This window comes from Synchiropus splendidus, chromosome 10 (assembly GCF_027744825.2).
Source record: "Synchiropus splendidus isolate RoL2022-P1 chromosome 10, RoL_Sspl_1.0, whole genome shotgun sequence".
NCBI classification, from domain to species: Eukaryota; Metazoa; Chordata; class Actinopteri; order Syngnathiformes; family Callionymidae; genus Synchiropus; species Synchiropus splendidus.
Window position 1 is genome coordinate 17,244,356 of NC_071343.1, and position 21,653 is coordinate 17,266,008.

At 44.4% G+C, this 21,653-nt stretch overlaps 1 protein-coding gene across 1 annotated transcript; it reads right to left on the bottom strand.

The window, feature by feature from the left end:
- Positions 1-13,195: 13,195 nt before the first annotated feature.
- Positions 13,196-21,291, bottom strand: trim45 (tripartite motif containing 45). Its single transcript, XM_053877143.1, has 8 exons — positions 20,514-21,291; positions 20,087-20,375; positions 19,795-19,940; positions 18,266-18,582; positions 15,390-15,519; positions 15,206-15,320; positions 14,882-15,008; positions 13,196-14,642 (listed from the first exon to the last, which is right to left on the bottom strand). The coding sequence occupies exons 1-8, from the start codon at positions 20,915-20,917 to the stop codon at positions 14,488-14,490; spliced, it is 1,683 nt and encodes a 560-aa protein (XP_053733118.1). The 5' UTR covers positions 20,918-21,291; the 3' UTR covers positions 13,196-14,487.
- Between the last annotated feature and the right edge of the window lie 362 nt (positions 21,292-21,653).

A 21,653-nucleotide genomic window follows, 5' to 3' on the forward strand; every position in this document is an offset into this window, starting at 1 on the left:
CATTGTTTTAAACTGAGATCGCCACCTTCTGAGCTCTGAAAATGTGGACACTGTTTCATGAAGCCTCGCCACACCAACTTGATACAACTAATCGGCACACTACTGTGCTGCCCCCTGGTGGCACAAATGTTCTGCCTTTAATTCTCAGAACTAACAACCAAGACAGTTTCTCCCAGCAGAATGGTGCATGTATTCACTCTGGGAAGCGAGAGGAGGCCAGCAGTCGATTGAACGTTGGATGCATTGTTCAGACTGAATCAGCAATATGAGCAATATTATGAGAAAAGCATACAACTAGAAATCATTGCTCAAGACATGGTATAAACAGCCATAAGATGTGACTCATGAAGAAAGAAGTTTCTCTCGTGTACTATTGTCTATAGCTGCTGACAACCTCATCAATCGTCCACAAGGAATTTCAATGCAACTAGTTCACACACAACACAACCAAAAGCTGCTTTAACAGCGTTGTTGAGAAGACAATAGAAGCCAGACCTCTTTAATCATTAGTTGCTCTTTCATGATCAGGGACACGAGAAAGAAGTGTGTCGCCTTCTATGTGTGTGAGAGTATCCAAGTTCATCGCTCAGAGTCAGGAAACAGCACCTGCCCTTTCGAGCAGAAGAGCCAGGTGGATGTTTGTCAAAATGGCAACCAGGTAAAAATAACAATTGATCCACTGTATCCTAAAGATTCTGCTTCTGTGAAGGCGAATCTCTTGCTTTCACATGATAGTCGCGCCTTCTTATTGACCAGGGAACTTTTTGTTCAAGGCAGGTCAAATTCAATGAAAAGAAAAGATCGATTTGAGGAGAGAAAATAGTGTCAAACCACCAAGACATGAATAATTTGTTCCTGGAGACAGAGGGTTTATCTTATTCGTCATTTGAAGCACAGTTATTGAAAGCTTTTTGGTGTTCAAGATACTGGTGAAACGCAACACACAAGCTGATATAAATTCTATTTTGATAATGAACCTATTCTAATGAAGTTTTTTTTTTTTTCAATTTTGATAAAAGTTGACAGCCATGTGCGGGTTTTAATGAACATAGTGACATGTGAAAGTTGGGCAGTAAATGTAGCCCCACGTTCACTCCTGCACTCCACACTGAGGGCTGTGGATCATCCACGACGGCTGTGTTTTTGCTGCGTGTGGAAGAATCCAGTGCCGTCCAGTAGTCCTTGAGCTTAACTCTCCGCAGCAGCAGCAGCAGCATCGGGGCTGCTGATTTACAGGACACCGCTCGCTGAGTGAATTAGTGGGGCTACTGCGGCGTGTTGGACCGTAATCACTGTGAAGTCCTCCCTTCACAGAGGCATCACCATGAGTCACTCTCTCTGCTGGCCAGCGTTTGACACCAAATGTGGGCATACATTGAGTTAAAAAAAAAAAAAAAAACACCCAAAAAAAGAGCTGAGCCGCCACAAATAGGACGACAGTTTGGAAGCCATGGCCCAGATCCAGCAGAGCGTAGTGGAGGAGAGTGGCCCTTTTTTCAGTGGTTCACTGACAGGATGGCAGATGGCAGAGCTCTGTTACACCGCTAAAACAGTGTCCTCATTTTTCCACGGCCATCAGAGGGCACCCTGCGCTCTGAAGTCTTCGCCTTTGAACAACATTGAAACCTCATTTTTAAACTGAGGGCGCCACCGTCTGAACTCTGAAAATGAGGACGCTGTTTTATAAAGCCTCACCGGTCCACCACCACTGCAAACATCTACTCAGTCTAAAGGTGGAGTCAAAGCACCTGTTTCTACTTTGCACAGAGAATGATCAAATTGATTTCGAAGTCTTGTTGCTTGAATGGCTTAGCAACTGTCAAAGTCACCATCACTACTGCTGTGATAATAATGAGCACACAAATACCTACATACTTGATGTATATGTGCAGCATGCATGAGGTATTAGGTAGTAAAGGTATGGTGAGGCCTCAAGATGGCGCTCTTGTTGAAAGCCAAATATTATTGCCAACGCCATCTAGTGGCCTCTGAAAATTAGGACACTGTTTCATGAAACAACACATCACTAGTAATGTCAATATTTAGTCTGACTACAATCTGAGCAGTTTCAACAGGTGAAGGCATCCAACGCACCCGTCTGCAGCTGCTGAGGCTTCGTGACACAGTGAGGACAGTGTTTCATGAAGCCTCACCAGCCCATCACTATTAAAAAGAGTCTGTCTTGATTCAAGGGGCTTGTAAAATATTCGACACTCACGTTTGTGTTACTAAAGACTCAATAGTGTGTATTATGTACAAATGGCCATCAGTGAACTGCGAATGGCTACATGAAAAAGGTTTTAAAACATCAGGAAAAACAGATCCAACCCTGAGTACGAATGCAGGAGATTTTTTGAATGGTTCTTCTCCTCATTGTGATCAACTTGATTAGATGAAATATATTATTAGATTATTAGATTAATACCTTATCCTTTATTTGTTGGGGCCAGTAGCCTCATCTGCCTACTGAAACTGCAAATAATATCTATTTCGGTACTAGGTGCCTGAGGGCAATGCATCAACAGAATGAACCTGAAACATGGTGCAAAGAAATACCCAAGTGATGCTCGCCTTATAAATGGATCCGACATGTGTCTTGAAATGTTTGTGGTCATGGTTTTTGGAGCGGCAGAAGTCTACAGCCTCCTTTTTTATGTTATGGCAGCAGTGGTAAAACTGGACACATAAATGTGAACACAAATACAAAAAAAATAACAGAATATATTTATTTGTATTTAATCCTATTTACATAGTTTTTTGCTTTTATTTTTTTTTCTTCTCACATGAATTTCTGTTTTTTTTGGCACTGCTGGAATGTCGTACTCTCCAGTTGACAGAGATGGATTTTTGTGGGTGACTGTTGGTTAAATAAATGCAGAGCGGCTACAGAGAGAATCTCTCACAGCAATGTCACGTTCTATTACCGAGACAAGCGCAGCCGCACATCGTGATTCAAATGTATTTTGGCTTCCAGTTGACCCACAATAACTATAACAGTAGCCTGTCTGCATTCGCTTGTTCGAGTCTGTCATCATCCTGCGTGAAGGAAGGTTCAGGTCAGACAAGAACAGTTTTGTCTGTGGAATACTGGCAAGCTAGCACATGAACATGAAACAAAATAGTCTTCTGGATGAACCACACAGTCATGCTAAAAGCAATTAATCGAAGCAGGATTATGTTTGGGAAGCGTATTGCACTGTAGATTAATCGGCTTTATTTTTGATTTACAGCAAGGATTACAGCTGTCTTGAATGACATGAACAATAAACAAACAAGTCTGCTTCTGTGGCATCAAGCTGGTTGAATCAAGATATTCCTCAAGCGCGGTGCAACCAACAAAGACTTGCTGTCCTCTCGCATGTCTCGTCTTATTACTCAGCATCTGTTGCGTCTCCTGGTGCAGTTTCATTACTTCAGGTGGGCTGTTCTGCTCTGACCCGCTGCCTGTTCATGCTGCACTACAGCAGCAGCGATCCATCATCAAGTGCCCTATTGGAAAAACACCACGTTTTTATGAGGAAACACATGCGCCGCTGATATAATCACCCAGATTAATGAAATGCATCTCAGCAGATGATGTGGCTGCAAAAAAAAAAATACCCTGAGGTCTTAATATAATTGATATTTGGGTTTTAGAGAAGGAGATTATACGCCTCCATGTTAATGTCTTCATTATTGCATTATTGTCTCTGCATGTTTGGTCTTTGTGGAACGTAATCCTTTACCATGGAACCGAAATGTCAAATTCAATCCTAAGGTGGATGGATGGATGGATAGATAGATAGATAGATAGATAGATAGATAGATAGACAGACAGACAGACAGACAGACAGACGGACAGACGGACAGTCAGATAGATACATAGACAGACAGACAGACAGACAGACAGACAGACAGACAGACAGACAGATAGATAGATAGATAGATAGATAGATACATAGACAGACAGACAGACGGACAGTCAGATAGATAGATAGATATATAGATAGACGGACAGACAGAGACAGAGACAGACAGATACATAGATATATAGACAGACCGACAGACAGACAAACAGATAGATAGATAGATAGACAGACAGACAGACGGACAGCCAGATAGATAGATAGGCGGACAGACAGAGGAAGACAGACAGAGACAGAGACAGAGACAGAGACAGAGACAGAGACAGACAGACAGACAGACAGACAGACAGACAGACAGATAGATAGATAGATAGATAGATAGATAGATAGACAGACGACAGACAGATAGACAAACAGAAAGATAGATAGATAGACAGACAGACAGACAGACAGACAGACAGATAGATGGACAGTCAGATAGATAAATAGATAGATAGACGGACAGACAGAGACAGACAGGCACACAGAGACAGAGACAGAGACAGACAGATACATAGATATATAGACAGACCGACAGACAGACAAACAGATAGATAGATAGATAGACAGATAGACAGACAGACAGACAGACGGACAGACAGATAGATAGATAGGTGGACAGACAGAGGAAGACAGACAGAGACAGAGACAGAGACAGAGACAGACAGAGACAGACAGAGACAGACAAACAGACAGACAGACAGACAGACAGACAGATACAGAATCCCTGAGACTGGCAAAGGAAGGTGGATGTGGCAAAGCACTCCAACTCGTTCGTAATCTCTCTTTCTCTGGCTGTACATTTAAAGGGTCATATACGGCTCCAGGGAGCCACAGAAAAGATGGATGGTGCGCGTCTCTTTGAATGATTTTAGACTTGTGGACGGTTGCTCGCAATAATTTGGATTTATATCATCCACTATCAAATGACATTAGTGCTCAGCCTGCGTAACTGCAAACAATGTAGAGCTTCTGTAGCAAATCAATATTATTCAGTGACTGCATTTCAGACGAGAACTGCTGAGTTCTCTTGTGGTTTGTCTCATGTATCTAGCCCTCTTTGAGCACCTCAGTGATCTTGTTACGCTTCATGATCGGCCTTTTTTTCCTCCTTCATTGTTTTTTTTTTCTTTTTTTTTTGAGCATCTTATCTGAAGCAGCTCCCATCAGTATTGTGTTGCACATCCATGCAATTAAAGGAAAGTATCTCTCAACAAACAAGCTTCATTGGCCTCTAAAAACTCCACTGTTTTCCATTTGAACTTGGTTACGCTCCATTTAGATAAAGGTAAGTGTGTTAGTGTGCTAGTGTTGTGACAGCGACTGAACCTCTCAGCCTGTAATAAGGTTATGCCGTGTTCCGTCTGGATGACTTGCAGTCTCCGGAACAAATCTCCACTTGGCAGCACTTCATACTACACAAGATCCAATAATTTAATGCTGAACGGAAATGTATATTCATTATGAATTAGATTGTGTTTTCACCAGAACTGCTTGGTCCTCATTACCCTCAAAGTAATCTGAAATAGTATGTGTGAAAACAGCTGTTAATTGCTGTTAAATCCTTGAATGCACAAAGAAAGGAAGCTGCTTGAAGAAGGATTGAGCACGGTACTGGAAACACAAAGTGAAAAGACACTAGTGACGGGCTGGTGAGGCTTCATGAAACACTGTCCTTATTAGCACAGGCGAGAAGGTGGCGCTCTTGGTTTAAATATGACGTGAGATTTCAACGAAATAGTTGTTTTGAGGCAAAGATTTTAGAGTAGAGAGCGCCATCTAGTGTGCTCTGAATATGAGGCCACTGTCTTATCGTAAGACTGGGACGTTTTGGGATTCATTTCCATTCAATAAATAAAATAATGTATCAAGGCAAATAACAGATGAACCAGAGCACCAAGTCCAGGTGCACCAGACTTTACAATGCGATGTCATGACCACGCATGAGACCGGATGAGAATGCAACGAAGGACAGAAAACATATGTTTAAAAAACATCAGGATAGAAGCACAAACCTTTTCTGTGTACATATGCAGCGAAGCATCACTAGGGTACTTCTTCAAGCGTATGTAGACACATTCATTTGTTTGGTGCAATTCCACAGATAAGAACGGGCAAACTTTATTGGACCCAAATGGCACCAAAAACATCTCAGAACTGCTCTGCAGATGACTGAAAAACAGCTATTCTGAATAATTCTCTTTTCTTTCGTCTGTGTTCGATGATGTCTGTTCAATAATAGCCAACATTAGCAGGAGCTGCCATGATCCAAGTCCAAATCTCTGACATTCTAGGGAAACAAATCCCAAAGACGGTGGGCGTTCAACATCACATGCTGTCTGGATTCCATTCTGGACAAAGTTTATTGCAATGTCTTGTAGTGCAAGATCTAACCGCATGTTCGGCCCCTGATCAAACCACCTAAACAAGCATATCTAGCCTCTGTTCTCATGGAACTCAGTGCAGCTTTTCACTCCTGGGAGGGAATTATATTGCCCTTAGATGCTTTCCATCATATCCTCAAGGACATCCTCAGGAGGCATCAGGAACTTCTCTTGATCCACTGCTGAATTTACCTGTGGCCCACAGCGAGGTTCTATTTTAGGACCTATTCTGTATTCCAGCAACATGCTGCCTCCGGGCCAAATCGACCAGCGCCACAACACGTTTCCACTGCTACGTGGATGACACGCAGATTCACTTACCCATAAAGGAATGTCAAGGTGTTGCTGCTGCTGTTGCATGTCGCCACTTGGATGGCACACAACTTCCAGACAAAGCATTAGTCTGTCCCTTACGAAACACTCCTACTTTTCTTGATAGCCTCGCTCCCTTGTCCAGAAACATGCAGTGCACAGCTGAAATTGTATTGTCCTATTTGACTCCTTGCTTCTTTTAGTCCTCACACTCACAATCCTGTTTTCTACTGTGATACCTTGTCTGTACAATCCTGTCCAACCTGAAGTGGAACAATTGCCCAAGTGATTCGTCCTCCGCAGTCAGGTGGAAAAGAGAAGAGAGGAGAAGAAATGAGATGAGAAGAGATATGAGAAGAGAAGAGAAGAGAAGAGAAGAAATGAGAAGAGAAGAGAAGAGAAGAGAAGAGAAAAGAGGAGAGGAGAGGAGAGGAGAAGAGAAGAGAAGAGAAGAGAAGAGAAGAGAAGAGAAGAGAAGAAATGAGATGAGAAGTGATATGAGAAGAGAAGAGAAGAGAAGAGAAGAGAAGAGAAGAGAAGAAATGAGAAGAGAAGAGAAGAGAAGAGAAGAGAAGAGAAAAGAGGAGAGGAGAGGAGAGGAGAGGAGAAGAGAAGAGAAGAGAAGAGAAGAGAAGAGAAGAGAAGAGAAGAGAAGAGAAGAAATGAGAAGAGAGGAGAAGAGAAGAGAAGAGAAGAGAAAAGAGGAGAGGAGAGGAGAGTAGAAGAGAAGAGAAGAGAAGAGAAGAGAAGAGAAGAGAAGAGAAGAGAAGAGAAGAGAAGAGAGGAGAAGAGAGGAGAAGAGAAGAGAAGAGAAGAGAAGAGAAAAGAGGAGAGGAGAGGAGAGTAGAAGAGAAGAGAAGAGAAGAGAAGAAATGAGAAGAGAAGAGAAGAGAAGAGAAGAGAAGAGAAGAGAAGAAATGAGAAGAGAGGAGAAGAGAAGAGAAGAGAAGAGAAGAGAAGAGAAAAGAGGAGAGGAGAGGAGAGTAGAAGAGAAGAGAAGAGAAGAGAAGAGAAGAAATGAGAAGAGAAGAGAAGAGAAGAGAAGACAAGAGAAGAGAAGAAATGAGAAGAGAAGAGAAGAGAAGAGAAGAGAAGAGAAGAAATATGAGATGAGATGAGAAGAGAAGAGAAGAGAAGAGAAGAGAAGAGAAGAGAAGAGAAGAGAAGAAATATGAGATGAGATGAGAAGAGAAGAGAAGAGAAGAGAAGAGAAGAGAAGAGAAGAGAAGAGAAGAGAAGAGAAGAGAAGAGAAGAGAAGAGAAGAGAAGAGAAGAGAGAAGAGGAGATGAGCTATGTGATGAAATATGAGCTATGAGATAAAATATGAGATGTTGCTATAGAGATGACCATAATGGAACAATGACACCTTCAACTGTTTGACTCATCACGTCAGAGATTGTGGAGGGATCCATATGATGCCTGCTGCCTTGGTAAGCTGACAGAGATAACAGAGTCATCCTCATTCCTCAGCTAGAAAACATTCAAATTGACCAGACACATGAACAGGATTGGCAGGAAGGCCCACCGTGTCTGAGTATTCACGCCCTCTCCCCCTCCCCCCCTTGCTTTGGTTGAAGGGAGAATGAACGAATGCAACATGAATTATTCACATCTCAACTCTGAATTTCCTGGAAATGTCATCCACACAAGTTCATTTTACGAGCGCAGCTGTCTGCCCTCAATGAACTACACACGACCTTGAACGTCCAGCACGTGCACGTGCTCATGTCACTCACAAATTGACAGTGATGGAAGTCAGCGCTGCTCTCTGCAAGTTAGAAGATGAACCAGTCTCTCAAAACAAAGTGACCCACATGGAGGGCTGATACTGTGCTTGTTTACCTGACTTCTAAAAGTCAAGAGATCATGCAGTGCCCACCACAGTTCCACAGCCTCCAGTTACAGAGCATCCACAAAGTGTTCGCAAGGCTTCACTGTCTCCACATTTTGTTATGTTACAGATTTATTACAAATTGTATTAAATAAATCTCTTGCACAAAAATTGTACACACAATCTCCCATTATGCCATGTATTTTTATTCTCATTTTTATTTTGCAAATGTATTAAAAATAAAAAACTAAAAACATCACATCAGAGCTCCAGCGTTCCTCTGTGGAGAGAGGAGAACCTTCCAGAAGGACCACCATCTCTGCAGCACTCCCGCAGTCACACTTCACACTTCATAAAAACAACATGGCAGCTTGTGTTTGAGTTTTTCAAGAGGCATCTGAAGGACTTTCAGACCTAGTCAGGATAGAGGGTAAGAAGACTGCAGCAATGTACTGAGACATCCTGGACAAAAACCTGCTCGGGCCAAAGGTTCATTTTTCAACAGGACAACCATCCGAAGCATAAAGCCAAGATCTCGACAGAGTGGCTTCAGAAGCACAGTGTGGATGCCCAGGTGTGGCTCAGCCAGAGTCCTGGCTTAAATCCAATTGAACATCTCTGGTTGAACATCTCTGGAAAGGTCGGAAAAATGGCTGGGCGCATGCGTCTCCCATCCAACCTGATGGAGCTTGAGAAGTCCTGCCTAGAAGAATGGGCGAAACAGCCTAAGGAAAGGTGAGCTGAGCTTGTGGCATCGTATTCAAAAAGGCTTGAGGTGGATCAAAAAAGTATTAAGCAAAGGCTGTCAAGACTTATGTAAATGGGATTTACATGTTCTTCAAAGTCAAATGGGGTGTTGTGGGTAGAATTTTTAGGGAAGAGATTTATTTAGTGTATCGGATAACAACAGAAATTCTGCATATTTCCTGTTCACATTTCTAGTGAGGCCTCATGAAGCAATGCCCTCATTCTCAGGTCTCACTAGATGGTAATCTCTGCTCCACAATCTACAGTTTCAAACAACAAATTCAATGACAACGGAAAATGAGAACACAGATGAAGCAGCACCAGTCCATCACTAGTACTCAGGGTGGTGAGGATTATCCAACTTTCTGTCTAGGAAGTCGTAATTCCTGGGTTGTAAGTGTGAATTTCTGAATAGAACTGGAATACGAACGTAAGCTACATGCAGTTGAACTTCATAACTCTACCACAACTTGCTGTAACTGGTTGGTAGTTAAACTACACACATCAAGCTATTTTTTTTTATATGCCACACCAATTTTCAGGCAATGCGACAAAATATTTAATAAATCGTAATAGCATGCAGTGCATTGATCAGATATCCTTTGTCACACAGTGGGGAAAGTATATTATGTTTCGTTATACAAGTAACATCCGACTTACAACCGGGATCGGTTCCGACCAGTCGTAAGTCAGATTGGATCTAAGTTGAATGCCATTCCAAATGGCCGACGTGAGGGTTATAGGTACAACTGTAGTGGTAGAGAGTGAGATGCTGGGATACTGTGCTGCCGTAACTGTTGTACGCCATGCCAGACGTTGAATAAATAAACATCTGCTGGCCGTGGTTGTAATTGGGTGTAATGTGCCACCACAACCTGAATGACTTGCAAGCAGAATAAATGTTTGGTGAGATGTGTCTTATCAGTTACTCACATGTTTGTGTCCACATGGTTATTACATGACCCAATGACACAATAAAAAAGAGAGAGCCACAGTTGACTGACATTATGTGAGCAGGTGCTTTGTATACATAGTTTGAGTGCAGCAGTTGGTCTATTGGGTGACCCAGGTTCTGGCCAGTGTGTCTCATCCAGTGTCTTTCCAATGACTAGAACACTTTTGTCTGAGGTTCATTGAAGGTTGCGGGGTTGAAGTAACTGACTACAGACACGGCTGAAATGTAAGAGGATGCAGCGGTGGGTGTTAGATTCAGAAATATTAACCCACGGAAAGTGAGGAAGAAAAATAATCGAATGTGTTGAAGGCTATATGTGTGACATGGAACTGATGATTCTATTTTGTCATCTATTTTGAGTATGTCAATGACACTTTTTAAACCAACAGTGCCACCTACTGAGCTCGGAAAATGAGGACACTGTTTCATGAAGCCTCACCGGCCCATCAGACCAAGACTTCTTTTCATTGTCATTGTACAAAGAAAACACAGCAGTGAGACCTTGGTAACGAAATGTCGTCGCTTGGCTTCCGGATCAAACAATAATAAAATACTGAGTGCAAAACTATTAGTACAAGTACAAACTAAGTGCAAGTAAGTTAAGAAAAGCGTGAAACAGAAAACAGAATAACCGAATGACCAGTATGTAAACTGCACCAACAAACAAAAAACAGAAATGTTCGCAGATTCTGCGGAAGCTTCTGCCAAATGGCAGACAGGACAACAGTCCATGGTGCGGGTGGGTGGGGTCTTAAAAGGTCCAGTGGGCTCTGGATAGACAGCGGCTACCCACCAGGTCCTGGATGCTGGTGAGCGTGGTCCCGATTATCTTCTCCGCTGACCTCACCACTCTTGGCAGAGACTTCCAGTCTGGGGCCCTGCAGTTCCCCGACCAGACGGAGATGCTGCTGGTCAGCAGGCTCTCGATGGTCCCTCTGTAGAAGGTGGTCAGGATGGGAGGGGCGAGAAAGGCTCTTCTCATTCACCACAGGAAGTGCATGCGCTACTGTGCCTTCTTCGACAGGGAGGAGGTGTGGAGAGAGCAGCGGTGGTTGGTGATGTGGCGCCCCAGGTACTTGTGTGGCTGCGTCCCAATCTCCTGAAGTCCACAATGATCTCTTTAGTTTTGCTGACATTCATTACCAGGTTGCACCAGTCCACCAGATGTGGCACTTCATCCCTGTATGCCAGTTGGTTGTTGTCCTGAATCAGCAGGGGGAGCCGGTGTCCAGGGTGATGACACTGGGCGTGTTGCTGCCCACTCGTACAGACTGGGTTCTGTCGGTGAGGAAGCCCAGCAGCCAGTGGAGACCCAGGGGTACCAGGTCCTGGGGGATGATCGTGTTGAATGCTGAGCTGAAGTCCAGGAACAGCATCCGTATGTGTGTGTTTTCTTCTTCTCCAGGTGTTCCAGACTCGGGTGGAGAGCACTAGAGATCCTCAGTTTGCCAGTTAGCCTGGTATGCGAACTGAAACGGGTCGAATGATGGAGGGAGTATGGAGATGATGTGGTCCTTCCCCACTCTCTCGAAGCACTACATAATGGTGGATGTGAGTGCGATGGGTGGAAAGTCACGAAGGCAGACGATGGCTGGTTTTTTGGGCAGTGGAATGATCGTGTCTGACTTGAAACACGGGGGGACAACAGCCTGGTTCAGTGAGGTGTTGAAGATGTCTGTGAGCACGGGTGCCAGCTGATAAGTGATCAGGTCATGCATGGTGTAAAGCCAAGACGTGATCCAGTCCAGGAGCCAGCGCCAAAACCTTTTCATATCAACAGTCTCAAATAGAGAGGTGCTGATACTCATCCTTGCCACTTTTTTTCTGTCAACCTTAATAGAAAGAGTACTGGCCATAGAAGCCAAGCCAGAAGTTGGTGACAAAACTGATGGTAATATAACTGTATTTATTATTGATGAGTGGATGAGGTTTCACGAAACAGTGTCCTGATTTAAAGAAGCCACTAGATGGTGCTCTTTGTTGAGAAATGATGTGAGGTTTCATTTAACTAGTTTTGTCCATTCTACAGCAGACAGTGGCCTCTGAATATCAGGTCACTATTTCATGAAACCTCATCAACCCATCACTAGTATGTATTTATTTCAAGTCTTTCTATAAAAAGCAGAGGAAAAAAAACAACAAAGAAAGACGAGTATTCCATGACGGCTGAAGGTGGTTCAGCAGCACTGAACACCTGCCTCCGTCTTTCACCGCAGTGTCAGACAGCTCACTGGCCTTTGGGTCCAGTCCATAGAAAAGTGGAGAGAAAAGAGGTCTGGAACCCAGAAGAGGGACAGCTTTCGAGGCGCTCCACCATTTCGACCCCCGCCCGCACCTTGGCTAATGGAAGTGGAGGCACGCGCCCCGCGGTGATCACCCAACGGATGGCGGTCAAGTCATCCGTCATTTCTAATGAGTGGAACAATTACTTTGTGAGATTAAACAAATATGTCTTTTCTCTGCGATGGGTTTGAGTCCCAGTTCATCAAAGATTCATGCAAACAGTCGATGTGAAACCACTTAAGAGGCCTTCACGATGATGCAGTATTCATCAGGAATCAGCTGCGTGCCGACGCCTGCAGAGAGCGACGATTATCGATGACTTGTAAGGACAAGCACGCGGCGGCTAATGCCGCGCACGCAGGGACGCACTCGTGTCTGGATGGAGGAACACGCTCACGTCACAACCTGCAGAGAGGAAACATGCTACTGTCGCAAACATCACCACATGACACATCAGTAGTTCAGAAATGATCACATCAACAACCACAAATGAACATGTTTACTTACATATTTAACAGGAAAATGAATAATAACAACAGAACAAAACAGTTTGCTCTCCAGACAACACGGAACCATTGTAAGTGCAGGAGTTCCTGGTCCAGTGTTCACACTGATGCACAAGACATGTGGCAGCTAGGATGATAACAACAACAACAAACATGGAGGAATCCCTGAACAAAAGCAAACAAAAGCATCTGTTTGGTTTTGTTCAGGGAGGTTTTTCACTACACAATGGCCAGGGTTTCCACTACTCTGAATGGACTTGAAATTCTTAAAAAATTGAAATTCTTATACAAATATTGTCAAGACATTTATTGTCACAAATTAAACTGCGATCAATTAATCAAACTTCTCAAATTAACTAGATAATTTTTAAATCAAATCCCACCCCTAATTCAAATATATGTAAACTTTCTATAGCTGGGAACAATTTCCATGCATTATGTACAGCGCATTATGTGGTGTGACGTCATAACCAAAACATGTTTTGAGCACACTGACGGACAGAACTTTTTCACTTATAAAGTTCTGAACTGAAGCATAGAAAACCTTTTTCACTGGGACACTTCCACCCTGATGTTTAAGCTCCTGTGCACAGATTCAACTTCATCATTCTGGTGTCAAATATGATACAGATAAACCCTGCAAACAATGATACAGTGATTAACCACAATATTTATTAGAAATATTTCAGGACAAAACATTTTTTGTTCAATATTTGATTACCATTGTCAGTGATTAAAAAACAAACAAACAGTAATTTTGGTATTTACTGTAAATAAAAACTGACCATTTCACATGAGAAAAACTAAACAAAACAAAAAACTGCCAGAGAAAGATATCAATACTAAATGAAAAATAAATAAAGGAAATGCTAAATAATAGTAACTTTTCAACATGAATATTTATTATTTTCAAATCATTTTTATCACGCTCAAAATGAAGAACGTTGAATGAAAACTAATTTGATCGGTTCCCCAGCGGAACAGCAACATTTCAAAACAGCAGGAACGTTTCCAGACTTTCCGACGTTTTGATATGTTCGGCTCACAAATCTCGACAGCTGTCATCACACTAAATCATTTTTCCTGCAGCAAGAAAAACAAGTGAATCCAACAGAGGAAATCCACAGCAGCGGCAGTGTGGAAGGTCAGTGGTGTAAAACCTCTGGAGAGGAACAGCTGTATATTTTAGCATGAGATTGACAGGCTACCGTTCACATAAAACACACCCTCAGGTCGCGCAGGAGGGAAAAACCACTGAGAAAAGACACCTTTAAAATCCTTAATTGAGCGGGAATAATTGTAAATACAGATGCTAGATTGTTTTGATCATTGATTATCGGCTACAAATTTCTCTTCATGGTTTTATGGCCAGAAAGTTCAGTCTGAGTTCAGTTTCAGTCAAAGTGTTTGAAGGAAAAAAGGCACGTAAATGACATGGCACTTCGTACCAGCTCACTATCTAGTCAGCATCAGTACCATCACCACCGTTTCCATGGCAGCAGAAAGCTCTGACAACAACATTCCTCCTGAACTGGATTTCAGTTCCAACCATTGAAATCCGGACTTCTTTCATTTCACCTTCCATCACAACTCTGCGGTGCGCAGGTGACCACGAGGAGAAACTGCAGCCAGCACACTCGCAGGAAGACAGTCGGACCTCTCCAGCGTGCCGCCGCAGCAGGACCAGTGAGGTTTACCAGGGTGACCCTTGTGGCTGTGGCCGCAGCCTTTGAATCCTCCTGCATGAATGAAACATGCCCACATTAAGGCGGGTTTCACCAGAAGGCGCTTGCTGGAGTGATGCTCCTGCGATTAAACTTTAAATGAATCCAACACAGCTTCAATACTGGTAAAAGACTGGTAAAACTGTTTAAATGACTGCTTTATAAAAAACAACACGCTGATGATTCAGTCGTAAAAATAAGGCACTTACAGCTGTTCTGAGTGTGTTAAGTACACTTGCTAAATGGGGTCTTACCTGGCATGGTTCCAGGACATCCACATCGGGCCTCTTTGTTCCCTCCACTGGAGCAGAAGGAGCAGCAGTGAAACACCCCAGTGTGGCTCCTCGACTTCGGCTTTACGTTGAGGATGAAGGGAGACCCCTGCAGGTCAGACGAGCGCATTGTCAGTGACACCGGAACACAGGAAAGTCTCACGACCTGAGTTTAATTCCTCTGTTGTGTTTTTGTTTGACTTCAGTACATTTTAATTTAAGAAAAAAAAATAGTTAAATCAAATATAATAGTTTATCCAATTGTTAATGACCGTTTTGATGTTTGTAATAAATAAATACAAGTACCTTGACATGTTGGGTTTTAACACAAACCCAGACAGAGTAGACACCAGGCTCCAGCGGTGTGTAGGACACCGTGTAGGACCCGTCCTCGTGGTCCACCAGGGAGGTCTGGACGGTGCTGAAGGTACCGATCAAACATTGTCAGACAAAAGAGGTGGATTCTACATGACTTGGCGAAGAAACTGACCAGTTCTTCTTCTGGCTGTGAGCGATGCTGACTAAGATGTGCTCTCCGCCTCGTGCCATCTGCTCCCCAGAGGAGTCTCTGAGCACCAGAGTGAAGCGACCCTGCTGACGCTCCGTGCCCTGCCGCAGTCCTGCACCCAGAGAGAGAGAGTGAGGGCGCGGGGATCGACTTCAGACTTTTCTCATTGAAAATGAGGCGTGAGGACGGACAACACTGTACATCACATGTTGGATCGGCTTGGAGGTAGAGGTGGCCGACGGAATGATGTCATAGAGTCAGAAGGATTAACTGAAATATAGAGGACCATCAAAATATACAATTGTAGGAAAACTAATGATACTTTTTAAAAAAGATTTTTGGTGTGGAGGGAGAGAGAAGAAGAGGAGAGGAGAGGAGAGGAGAGAAGAGGAGAGGAGAGAAGAATATATGAGTGTAGAGGAGAGGAGAGGAGAGGATAATATATGAGTGTAGAGGAGAGGAGAGGAGAGGAGAGGAGAGGAGAGGAGAAGAGAGCAGAGCAGAGGAGAGGAGAGGAGAGGAGAGAAGAGGAGAGGAGAGGAGAGGAGAGGAGAATATATGAGTGGAGAGGAGAGGAGAGGAGAGGAGCGGAGAGGAGAGGAGAGGAGAAGAGAGGAGTGTAGAGGAGGGGAGAGGAGAGGAGAGGAGCGGAGAGGAGAGGAGAGGAGAAGAGAGGAGTGTAGAGGAGGGGAGAGGAGAGGAGAGGAGAAGAGAGGAGTGTAGAGGAGGGGAGAGGAGAGGAGAGGAGAGGAGAGGAGCGGAGAGGAGAGGAGAGGAGAAGAGAGGAGTGTAGAGGAGGGGAGAGGAGAGGAGAGGAGAAGAGAGGAGTGTAGAGGAGGGGAGAGGAGAGGAGAGGAGAAGAGAGGAGTGTAGAGGAGGGGAGAGGAGAGGAGAGGAGAGGAGTGTAGAGGAGGGGAGAGGAGAGGAGAGGAGAAGAGAGCAGAGCAAAAAAAAAAATTGCGCAATATAGCGTGCTCAAGTGTTCTCATTGAGATGAATCCAAAGTTCTGTTCCCTCACTGGAGAACATTGACAGAACTATTTACACAACCACCTCAGTTTTGAGCATTTGGATGCCTGATATGTGAGATGAGAAGAGTTGCATGTCTCTTAAAATGAAATTTTGAGGTTTCAAGTGGTGAAAGTAACTGAACTACTGCTAAGAAGAGAGGGGCGAATAATGCAGCAGTTGTTTCATTCACACATGAGCATGGGAGTCCGAGAGGAGGGCCAGGGAGTCGAGGCAGTTACAACAGATGAGCTAGTATTTGGAATCAGTCATCGGGAGATTTGAATGAGTCTGTCATGAGGAAGACAGAAAATGTGGCATGAAAACCAAAGGGGATTCATGGAGGGAGGAAATTTAAAGCATCATTGCTCATAGTGTCTCAGTAAGATAAATAAACATGGAAATAAAAGGCAACTTTGAAGAAGGCTTAAATGAAAGTGTGGAAGTCAACTGATTTCTGAGCATTGGTGGGTTTCAGTCAGTGTAAAGCTTCTTCTGCACAAACGCTCTCGTTCAACACTTCTCTAATTGGGCAGGACCAGGGGTCCAAATGTTGCCCCGGGGCACCACTACGCCGCAGCCAGGGCCATGCAGTTTTAGTTTAGTGTGTCTCACGCCGCATAAACGGCAGTGAGGGAGAATAACAGTGGCTATAAAGCGACCATCCGCAGCCGTCTGCGTCCCTCAACAGAGAGGAGCCAACAGAGGAACACAGACAGCAGGTCTCCTCCCTAGATCGACGAGGCGTTGTGAACATCATCATCGCTGGCACAGAGAAGACAACAGTTGCACTCTCTCAGCCATTAAACCCCCTCCTCCCCCCACACACACACGCAACTCTCCCCTCCCTCGACATATGCCGGGGGCATTGTGAGACTCCAGGCCCAGTTGACGTGAAGTCCTGTAGAGCCCGGTTTGCCTTGCTTTTGTTATTTAGTGTTTCATTAGCAGGTTCTGCTGGGACTCGCTCTGAAGCTGCCTCACTGCCGTTTCCTGTTCAAGTCCACTTAATTGGAGTCACACTGGTGATTTATGGCTGCTGCTGTCTGCTGTCAGACCCTGTTAGTGGCTGCGAATATGATCATCTTCCGCTTTGTTTTCTGTTCATGAGACCCAGGAAACACTTGGAGTTGTACTTTGTTATTCTCAAACACCTTATTAGAACTGATTCGAAAATATTTCACTTACATTAACTACTGGTTTTGTGTGAATATTATCTACATATTCTTATTGATATAAGTTTTGATATCTTCTATATCTAGCAGACAAATGTTACAGTCTTTATATTGTTACTATTATGTTTTAATAAAATTGAGTTTAATAATATCAAACCACCATATAAAAGATTTCATGCGTGTCAGTCTGTGTCGTTCAACTGCTTTTTCTGTACTACTTTTTGTGTACAATTTCTTCAACAGTACGCAAAACTTTAGTGTAAAAACATTTTGTTAGCTAGCTAGAGGAAACATTTTTCAAGGTGAAATAAATCATTTTGGTAGCAGTAAGCAGAGAGGGCTGGGCAAGCGTCACAATGTCTTCAATAGCGGGAACTCTCTGCTCTAAAATCTTTGAATTACAACAACTATTTCATTGAAATCTCACATCATTTTTACATCGAGAGCGCCACCTTCTAAATGGCTCAGTCAAAATGAGCCTTTACAGTATTGTACGTAACACAAGTGACCAAAAGGTTTTGTTTTTGTGTGAGAATGAATTGGCTTCAATGGGGGAGAGATGGGGATTTTAAGCAATATAGCTCTCCTACCCCACCTTTACTGGACCTATTGATTGTAAAATTCTTATTACAAGAAAACCAAACTTGTATTCATTGTTTCTAACACTATGGTTACCTTCTCCTTCCACAGTGCACTTGCTGAGGTCCAGCGTCCTGTGGTGGACCGCCCCCACCATGGGGTAGCCCTCCACCTCCCCTGCAGGCTCCGAGGGGGAGAAGCCGATGCAGCTGACCTCTTCAGGTGAGAGCGCGGCCAGGTGAGAGTCGAAGCTGCTCTCCACCAGACTGGTAAGTCGCTTCAGGGTCACTCCTTTGGCACTGAGGATCTCTGCATCCGAGCCAGCGCTCAGCAGCCTCTCAGCGAACTCTACCCCGCCTTTGACGTCCGACAGAGCCTGTTGCAACTGCGCCCTCTGCAGGTGGAGCTGGTTCCTGCAGGACCAAGTCAATCGGGTGATTTCTCCTGAATATTTTAGCTGAAATATTTCAAGAAATATCAAGTTGTTCCCCCCACCATCAATTCTCATGGAGTTATAAAGGAGAAATAACATCAGGGTTTTTGTACGAGGTAAATTTCTATGGCACCAATGCAGAAAAAAAAAATAAAGTTTTTATATCAGACAAATACTTATTATCTTGATCTAACCAAAGTGGCATTTAAAAGTTTTTAAAAACGCTCTCAATATTTCATACTTGGAAGAGGGCTGTGTGCACAGATTAAAGCCAAAAAGATTTCATTTCTGTGGCCATGAATGACAGCCTGAGAATTGTTAACGGCTCATTCATGTGGATAAACATTTTCATAACTCAACATCACCAGGAAAGAATTTATCTTAAAACATCAGGCACATCAAGTTATCAGACATTTTTGGTTAGAATGTGTGGTGTTTTTGGACAGATCAGCGGCAGTTTAAAGGAAAAATAAGAACAAAAGTTTCTCTTCAGATACAGGCATTCTTCATCTTAATCACTCAAGGATCATGACGTCTTTCACAAAGTCTGAGTATCTTGAAAATTGAAAAGATTGAAGTCTAGATAAGCTTTTTTGTTTTTAATTTTCTGTCACAGAAACAGCAGGACCCATCTTAAACCCTCAGAACCCAAATCACTGTTGATGTTTGGGGTGTAATATATACACGACAATGTACATAAAACATCCAGAGGTTTGTTCACCATGGCTGTTTTTCTAGTGACGGCCTATCCAGGGACAAACTATTTATAACAAGATTTCGAATGAACACACAAAGAAACACGGTCAAAAGTAATTAAAAAAACTCAAAGTGAAGAAATGAATGCAATATATGATATACAGCAGACACAAAACATCAGTAGTCAGCAGAAATGTGAGTAGCTAAGAAAATGACATCTACAACATCTACAGCCATTTTCACTTCAATCCACGTCCTGCTGTGAAAATAATCTAACCTGAATGGTGCTGCTCAGCTTAACCACCTGAGAATCCTCAGACTATACTTTTGAACACTTAAAGAGGCTCAGTAAACTACAACATCTGCTTTCAGTTCAAGCACCAAATTAGTGTTAAAAAAAAATCCCCAACTCTGGCTAGGGAACAACACATTTTCATCACTGAAAGCTGTCAAAAAACACTTTTTGACAGATCAACAGTGTAGTCCAGTGCCATACCTGCGCTGGAGTCTGATCTCCTCCAGCCGACGAAGCAGCGACAGGCAGTGAGCCTCCACCGCGCTGGCGTACCCGCGCGCAAACGCCCTCACCTCATTGGCTGTCGACTCAACACGCGCCTGCAAAGCCTGCTGGGACACTTCCACCTGCAACGGGAATGGAAGAAAGAAGTCATGACACTTTTTGCTGCCATTTCTGAAGAGGATGTGATGTTCCTTATCCAGAGTGCAGATTTATTATGAAAACATGGAGGAGCATCTTGTCCTGCTGCAGAATCAAGAAAGAGACTGACCTTCTCCAGGGCTTGCTCCAGCCCCTCCAGCTGGGGTCGGAGGTGCCCCGTGACCAGCTCTCTGATGCGGTCTCCGTGGCGATCGATGACTTCATGCACCGGACAGCAGCGGTGATCGCAGTGCAGCGTGCCGGCACAGTCCAGACAGACTGGCAAATCGCAGGTCTGGCAGAAGAGCCGAAGCTCCTGGCCCGGGTGGAGGGAGCAGAGGATGGGGCGGCAGAGGCGACCTCTGGACTTCAGGTCAGCCAGCGACTGGATCGAGTGAGACGCTGTTCGTCTCTGTCGCCTGTTGGGTCAAAGAAATTATTGTCACCTCTGCTTTTACAGCATGTTTCAGGGCGAATAAGAAGTTTATAGAAGTTACTTTTGGATTATTTGGGGTAGCATTTTCAGCTTGTCAGAACAGCCTGACTGTGGACAGTACCTGTGGGCTTGGCAGCAGAACTCGCACAGGTTAACGCAGCACACCTCACAGCGGCCCTCCGCTCCTCCCTCCCCGCAGAGGTCGCACCCCAGCGGCCCGTCCGTCACAAGCGTCTCCAGGAAGACGTCGTCCAGAGCCAGGTGGTCGGTGCAGAGCCCGCCGGGCCCAGACGGAGGAATGTCCACTTCCGAGTCACAGTCGGGACAGAGAACAGTGAGCGTCTCCGCCTTGACAGCCGGCTCTTCCGCCTTCACGGAGAAGGGCTCCAGCAGGGAGATGCAGTCCAGGCAGAAGGTGTGCAGACACGGCAGGAGCTTGGGCTCGCGGTACAGACGTTTGCACACCGAGCACACCGCTCTGGGGTTCCTCTCGCGTCGCTCCAAGTTCTCCTTCTGCTCGGACATCGTCCCCCGCCGTCCAAACAGCACCACGAAACCAGAAACTTTCCACCAATGTGGCAGTTATTGTCCTCAGACAACTCACGTGACACACTTTTCCCTTCACTTGGTTTAGCAGAGGAATGCGCCTCCTGCCACTCATGTGTTGCCTTCAGGCTCCGCTGGGAAATCTGACACCTCACCCAGGAACCCACCAACGGGAAGCCCCCGGCCCATCAGGGGGGTGGTCCGAACTTTGCTGTCCCAACATGCCCGGCTCTGAACTGCCCCCATCTACCGGCCGGATGAGTTTGGTGGCATTCTTTTGAAAGGCCATGTCACGTTTGCGGTCCTCGACCACGCCACAGCTGAGCGACTGCAGCGACCGTTTGTTTACCACATTCACACCTTGTTTTCTTAGTGTAATGCGCTTTGTCACTTCACACCACGGCGCTGTTGTGTCACTGAACTGTGTGTTGAACTCCCACATGTTCGCTCTCAAACACTGTCAGGTGTCTTTTTATGTTGTTGACTCGTCTAATGAGGTTGTTGACACTTTTTTTCCTGTTGTATAACAGTCATTGTTGACGCCGTGTTCTGTTATCCTCCATGTCGTTTGTGTTGTACAGCTGCTCACGTGGCTGTACTCTTCCAGTTGTTTAAATCATAAGACAAACATGATGTTTCTTCAGAAATTCAAGACCTTTATATCTTGAGACACATGAGAGCAAGACACGATTTAACAAGGAACAAGCACAACACT